The sequence below is a fragment of the Anopheles maculipalpis genome, chromosome X (genome assembly GCF_943734695.1).
Source record: "Anopheles maculipalpis chromosome X, idAnoMacuDA_375_x, whole genome shotgun sequence".
In the NCBI taxonomy this organism is placed as follows: Eukaryota; Metazoa; Arthropoda; class Insecta; order Diptera; family Culicidae; genus Anopheles; species Anopheles maculipalpis.
The window spans coordinates 20,744,763-20,752,102 of NC_064870.1; the positions used below are offsets into that span (position 1 = coordinate 20,744,763).

At 44.5% G+C, this 7,340-nt stretch overlaps 1 protein-coding gene across 1 annotated transcript; it reads left to right on the top strand.

The window, feature by feature from the left end:
* Window positions 1-284: 284 nt before the first annotated feature.
* LOC126564758 (uncharacterized) lies at window positions 285-4,708 on the top strand. Its single transcript, XM_050221862.1, has 3 exons — window positions 285-3,494; window positions 3,846-4,622; window positions 4,682-4,708. Exons 1-3 carry the CDS (start codon window positions 285-287, stop codon window positions 4,706-4,708), a joined length of 4,014 nt encoding a protein of 1,337 aa, XP_050077819.1.
* The last annotated feature ends 2,632 nt before the right edge of the window (window positions 4,709-7,340 follow it).

A 7,340-nucleotide genomic window follows, 5' to 3' on the forward strand; every position in this document is an offset into this window, starting at 1 on the left:
TCTAATCAGTGCGTCACATGTGACTGTTCCGCTATCACGTGTAACTCGAACATTTGTGAAGTATCAGTCTGGTTTATCGTGTTGCCACCAAGTGAGTGAAAGTGCTAAAACAATTTGTTCGGACAGTGTAAGAAACCGACGCCAAACACGCCATTCGAATTCGGCACCCATCATTGTAACGGCACCCATTACTCCAATTTGCGCCATTTGAAATAGGTTCTTGCGTACAAGCTTGTACACGATCCTTGAGTAAGATTAGCTTGCGCGCCAATTTTTAAAGTAAAATGGAGAAGAAATTGAAAGCGGTGCAACTAAAAAAACGCCAAGCTGTGGAATTGTTAAAGAACATTGAAATATTCACCAGTGAATATACTGACGATCAAGTGAGCGAAATACCAGTGTGCCTAGAACAATTAGAGAAATATTACGATGATTTTCTCCAGGCAAACGCCAAGGTGTTGGAGCTAGATGAGGATGCGGCGGAGACGTATGTAACGGACCGTTGCGAAATGGACACGCGTTACCGACGCGTTAAGGGATTCCTTCTACGAAGGCAACCGTCCAATCCCGGCGTAATAAGTGAGTCGATGTTGATCGCCAATTCCACGTTGAACAGTTCGGGACGATCGAGTGCAGTGAATTTGCGATTGCCAAAAATCGAGTTACCTACATTCGATGGTGATTCGACGAAATGGCTTTCGTTCCGGGACAGATTTGTGTCGATGATAGATTCCTCTGCTGACATTCCCAACATAATGAAGCTGCAATATCTGTTGTCATCGTTGAAAGGCGATGCTGGTTTGCTTTTCGAACATACCAACCTGACAGCAGATAATTACGACGTTGCGTGGTCTGCCTTGCTAAAGCGATACGACAACCCACGTATGCTGGTACGCGAGTATTACATGAAAATGCAGCAGCTGCCGGCAATGAAACGAGAGAGTGTGGACGAGTTGGCACAGTTGGTGAATGATGTTACGCGCTATGTGAACGGGCTGAAGAAACTCAACGAACCTGTGGACTGCTGGGATGCGCCGCTCGTTAACCTCCTGCTGACAAGACTAGACGCTGCGACCATCTTGGATTGGGAAAAACACTCAACTCACCACACAAAAGATAAGTACAAGGAGTTAGTAGATTTCTTACAAGATCGCATTCGAATACTTAAGTCTACGCGCGAACTTTCGCATAATGGTGAGGGGAGGTTGGGAATGGTGGGCGGCAGCAAAAGATCATCCGAACAGAGACCAAGGGCAGTGGGTAACACAGCGACACTACGAAGAGTGGCACCAAATGTTCCTTCACCACAGCCATCGTGTCTTTTGGGTTGTGCGGAAAGTCACCATTTGCGCAATTGTCCTGAATTCGCGAGTAAGGACGTACACCAACGACGTGAAATGGCCACGCGTGAAAGGTTGTGCTGGAACTGTCTGAATCGCAATCACCATGTGAAGGATTGTCGTTCATCGTATAAGTGCACTACGTGCAAGGCACGACATCATTCATTACTCCACATGAATCCAGTAGTAACCATGGCAGCGCAGTCTGAGGAGGAAATGGTATTGCTGGAAACGGTCTTACTCCAGCTTGTGGATGATTACGGCAACAAGTTCGACGCTCGAGCCCTACTCGATTCGGGATCGATGTGCAATTTTATTTCCGAAAGTATGGCACATCGGTTATTGGCACCACTGTCAAGGGTGAACATCGTTGTCTCAGGTATAGGGCAAACGAGACAGCACGTGAAGCGTTCCCTTAAGGCAACAGTTCAGTCAAAGGGTAACGATTTCTCCGCACCGATGGAATTTCTTGTGCTAAAGACTCCGTCATCAGAAATTCCAACCACGCCAATAGACGTACAGTCGTGGAACTTCCCGAATGTAAGGTTAGCGGATCCTACCTTCCACATTCCCGGGAAGGTAGACGTAGTCATTGGTGGAGATACCTTTTGGGAAATGCACACTGGAAGGAAACAATCATTGGGCAATGGTAAACCATGGCTCATAGAAACCCCATTTGGATGGACGGTCTCCGGGAATACTTCCCAATGCACCGTGCCCATTTTGACGTTAAGCCATATGGCGGCAAATGAATGTGCAATAGAAGCTCTACTTCAACGGTTTTGGGAGGCTGAGAGCCTCTTAGAAGGTCCTGCAATGTCATTAGAAGAGCAAAAGTGCGAGAAACATTATGCAACCACAACCACTCGAAATGCACAGGGTCGCTATGTTGTGTGTTTACCGCGAACTGAAAAACCGGAGAGAGTCTTGGGATTGTCAAAGGACATTGCGGATCGGCGTCTGCTAGGCGTAGAACGTCGACTAAAAAGTAACCCTGAAATGGAACGAGAGTATAAAAGGTTTATGTTCGAGTATGAGCAGCTGGGCCACATGGTAAAACTCACCGAACCTGTTGACGACAGTAAACCGCATTGTTACATTCCTCATCATGCCGTGATCAAAGAAACAAGCTCATCCACTAAAGTTCGTGTTGTTTTTGATGCATCCTGCAGAACAACATCGGGCTACTCATTGAACGATACTCTACTAATTGGCCCAACAGTTCAAGATGATCTCCTCACTATAATCCTGCGGTTCAGAAAACATTCGGTGGCGTTGGTGGCAGACGTCGAGAAGATGTACAGACAGATTCTGCATAGTGAGAAAGACCGTAAACTTTTGCGCATTCGTTATCGAGGACACACTACCGACCCAATATCAACGTACGAGCTACAAACGGTGACTTACGGCACGGCTTCGGCCCCATTTTTGGCCACTCGTACGCTGCAGCAGATTGCACATGATCACAAGTCGGAGTACCCCAAAGCAGTTGACCCGGTACTTCATGATTTTTACGTGGATGACTTGTTGACTGGGGCTGATGATGTTTCAACGGCCATCGAGATTCGAAAACAAGTGTCCTCAATGCTAGAATCGGCAGGCTTCTCGTTGAGAAAATGGGCATCGAACATCCCAGAAGCGCTCGAGGGTGTTCCAAGCGTGGATTTGGCCGCTATTTCACTCCTAGAGTGGAAAGAAGATCAGGCAGTTTCAACCTTGGGCCTGGTTTGGGAACCATCCAGCGATATGTTCCGATTTCGGGTGGATCTGCCATCCCCTGCAGATGAGCTAACACGTAGTCTAGTGTTATCATACATAGCCAGAATATTCGATCCGCTTGGGCAATTGGGACCAACGGTAATACTGGCCAAGATGTTTCTTCAACGTATATGGAGTATCAAGCAAGACGGGAAATCGTTGGATTGGAATCAAGCACTACCGGTAGAACTTCAAGAGGAATGGAGGAAGTTCCATGCAAAGTTGTATTCACTACGTGAATTACGAGTTCCTCGATTTGTGGCACAATCGTGTACCGAAAGTCTGCAGTTGCATCTCTTTGCTGATGCGTCTCAAGAAGCGTACGGAGCATGCTGCTACGTGCGGGCAGAATCGACACGGGGCACGACGGTCAGATTGTTAGCAGCTAAGTCCAAGGTAGTATCGTTATCAAACACACAGTCCATTGCCAGATTGGAATTATGTGCTGCACGTTTGGCAGTACATTTGGTCCAAAAGGTGATTCGCGCACTCAACACATCATCGACGGTAATCTGTTGGACGGATTCCATGACCGTTCTGCACTGGCTCAAATCATCACCTCGTCGGTGGAAACCATTTGTTGCCAACAGGGTGGCACAAATCCAAGAGGAAACCCGAATCTCAAGCTGGCGTCACGTGCCAGGCAGTGATAACCCAGCGGATGATTTGTCGCGCGGGTTGGAACCTGAGGAGTTGCCTCAGTGTAGACGTTGGTGGCAAGGACCAACCTGGTTGTCCTACGGACAGGAGAAGTGGCCTCAAACACCAACACTGATGAAGGAGAACGAAGCAGACACCGAGGAGCGGTTGACGGTGTCAAAGATTGTTACTATCTCGACGACATGCGACTTCAGCAATGCACTCTTCGCACGATATTCAGCGTACGGCAAGCTGCGTAGAGTCGTAGGCTATTGCTTGCGATTTTACGCAAACCTGAGGGCGAGCCAATCATCTCCCGACGAGCGCGTAAAACAGGTACCAGAGCTAAAGACGCTAGCGGGTTCCGTTCCATCGCTTACAGCGACGGAGTTGCAAAGTGCGGAACTAAGGTTGTGCCAGCTAGCACAACAGGACTCGTTTGAGGAGGAGTTGCATGATCTGAAACGAGGGAAGCAGGTGAACACGAAGTCGAAGCTGAAGTGGTTGTCTCCATACCTCGATTCACAGGGTGTGTTACGCGTTGGTGGCCGGCTGGGTAACGCCAACATACCAGAGTCAACCAAGCACCCGATTGTCCTCGCAGCATCACATCGGTTATCAACACTACTGGCCGAGAACATCCATCGGCAGAAGATGCATGCAGGACCACAATTCATGCTGGCGACGATCCGGCAGAAATTTTGGTTGATTGGAGGTCGGAATTTGGTGAAGAGCGTGTACCATCGATGCCACATATGCTTCAGGAATAAGCCGACTTTGGTGAAGCAGGCAGTAGCAGACTTGCCTGAATCACGAGTGACACCAACTCGACCGTTTGCGGTGAGCGGTGTTGACTATTGTGGCCCCTTTTTAATAAAGTCGACGGTACGTAATCGATCTCCAACTAAAGCTTACATCGCAATATTCGTCTGTTTCGCGACTAGGGCAGTACATATAGAACTGGTGAGTGATCTCACATCGACTGCATTTTTGTCAGCACTAAGACGCTTTGTCGCTAGGCGCGGGTTAGTAGCAGAATTGCATTCGGATAATGCAACCACTTTCAAGGGCGCGTCGCATGAGTTGCATCGTATCTATAGGATGCTCAAAATCAATGAGGGTGATAGAAGAGAAATATTTGATTGGTGCGCAGAGAACCAAATAGTATGGAAGTTCATTCCTCCGCGTGCACCTCATTTTGGTGGTTTATGGGAAGCGGCAGTAAAATCAGCTAAACGGCATCTACTCAAGACGATAGGAGTTAGTAGCGTGACGCCAGAAAACATGCTTACCCTTCTGGCTCAAATCGAGCAATGTCTTAATTCGCGGCCGTTAATACCCATGTCCGATGATCCGGCCGACTTAGAGGCATTAACTCCGGGCCACTTTCTGATAGGTAGTAGTATGCAGGCAATACCAGATGTCGATTTAAGCAAGGTTTCGTTTAACCGTTTAAAGGAGTACCAACTCGTACAAAAGCACATGCAAGAAATTTGGGCGCGGTGGTACCCAGAGTATTTACAGCAAATACAGGCGAGAGCAAAGCATGCGAACAACGCACCGGTGAAGCTAGAAATAAATCAGTTAGTAATCGTCAAAGAAGATAACGTCCCACCTGCAGTTTGGCCCAAAGGACGAATTACAGCTTTACACCCGGGCAAAGACGGAGTAGTGAGAGTAGTCACTTTACGTGCGGGAACAGGCAAAGAATTTGTTAGAGCTGTTACTAGAATCGCGTTACTCCCCAATCCCATCGAACAGCAAGGTTAGAAAGATACACTGATACACGTGGAGTAAGAAAACAAACATTGTTTACATGAATTACGTCAAATCGGGTTACATGGCTATACCTTGGTAGGTTAGTTTTTCCATGCATTTAAAAAGAATTCTCTTTTGGTGGCCGGAATGTTGAATTTAGTAAAGGAATTATTTATACAATTAAGGAGTTACAGGAATAACAATGAATTAATCTTGCATGGAATAATAATAATTGAATTAAACCGATACTTGACAACACTAGGAGCTAATAGTATAAACAGGACGCTAGGTTTAGATGCATTGTTGATGAACTATGGTAATTATAGACGGTTGAATAAACATTGTAAAAGCGTAAGCCAACTGGTTCAGACGTATCCTGTGGTCTTTCCCAAAATATCACAAGTTTTCTCCTCTTCACAACCCGTGTAATTTTCTACAAGAATCAGAATGAAATCACAGAGTAAAACATGCGGTTTTACTGCGTGCGTACACAATAATAAGCCGACAGCAGGACAGAAAAGAACAGCAATCCTTTTCTACTCTGGATCTATAGCTTCAGGGTTCCACCAAATCAGAATGAAAAAATCGGACATAGAAAAAACTGCATTTGCCATTAATAATGGTAAATATGAATTAAAAACGCTCAAGCAACCTTCTAGAGAGCAATTGATGATGTTTTGCGAAATTTTATAGGGAAAATTTGCTATGTCGATATAGACGATGTAAAAGTTTTTGGCAGGAATTTAGAGAAACATTTTAAAAATTTGAACACCATCTTGAACACGCTTAACCAAGCAGGATTGAAAATTCAATTAGATAAATCAGAATTCTTCAAGAAAGAAGTAGAATTTCTCGGTTTTGTTGTTTGCTCTGACGGAATAAAACCTTATCAGAATAAAATCGACGTAATTTCTAAACACCCCATTCCCAAAAACATGAAAGAACTTCGTGCTTTTCTGGGATTGATGGGCTATTATCGGCAATTTGTCAAAGATTTTGTTAAAATCGCAAAACCTTTGAAAACATTTTAAGAGGGAAGGGTTCTGACACATCAAAACAAAACAAATCAGCAAGAAGCAGAATGTTTCAATAAAATGAAGCAAATATTATCGTCAAATGATATTCTTATCTATTCCGATTTCAATAAACCATTCATTCTGACTACCGATGCTTCAGATTTTGCTGTTGGAGCTGTGTTCTCCCAAGGTGAATTAGGCAAAGATAGACCTGTTCACTAAAGGAAAATAGGAGTAGAAGGAGAATAAGTTTGGAGAATTTTGCGTACATATTATTTTCCGAAGCTGCTCTCCAAAATCAAACATATTGTTTCAAATTGCAGCATATTTAGTTATTTTTTAGTATGACGGCTCTACGCCGTATTGTCCAATTGCAGCATATGTAATGAAAACAAATAAGTGTCTCCAACAAGAGACACCGATTCCAGCATTCCAACATTCAAAATTGCACATATAGATAAAATGTTTTTGGAGAATCATTATTTCTTAACTTGTATAGACAAATTTTCATAATTCGCTTTAGTTAAGTTGATTGCTATTAAAATACCTCCCACCAAAGATACTTGTTACGAATGGCGAAAAATCATTTGGCACTCAGAATTTAACCAACTTTTGTAAAAACTTCATATTCAAGTTTATTTTACAGCTACTGGCCGTAGTGAAATGAACGGAGTGATACAAAGGTTTCATTCAACCATAATCGAAATGTATCGTATCACGAAGTTCGAACAACTGCACCTACCCGTTCCTGACCTAATCCAAGCTTTAGTACATAAATATAATTCACCCATTCATTTCTCTATCAAATATACTCCGTACGAAGTGATCC

What these genes read in the sequence shown, in the direction of transcription:
- LOC126564758 (XM_050221862.1), top strand. Translation starts at nt 285, where the DNA reads ATGGAGAAGAAATTGAAAGCGGTGCAACTAAAAAAACGCCAAGCTGTG. An exon ending in TGTTAGCAGCTAAGTCCAAG is followed by an intron (nt 3,495 to 3,845) that starts GTAGTATCGTTA and finishes TCCTACGGACAG; the next exon opens with GAGAAGTGGCCTCAAACACC. An exon ending in CCTTTTTAATAAAGTCGACG is followed by an intron (nt 4,623 to 4,681) that starts GTACGTAATCGA and finishes TTTCGCGACTAG; the next exon opens with GGCAGTACATATAGAACTGG.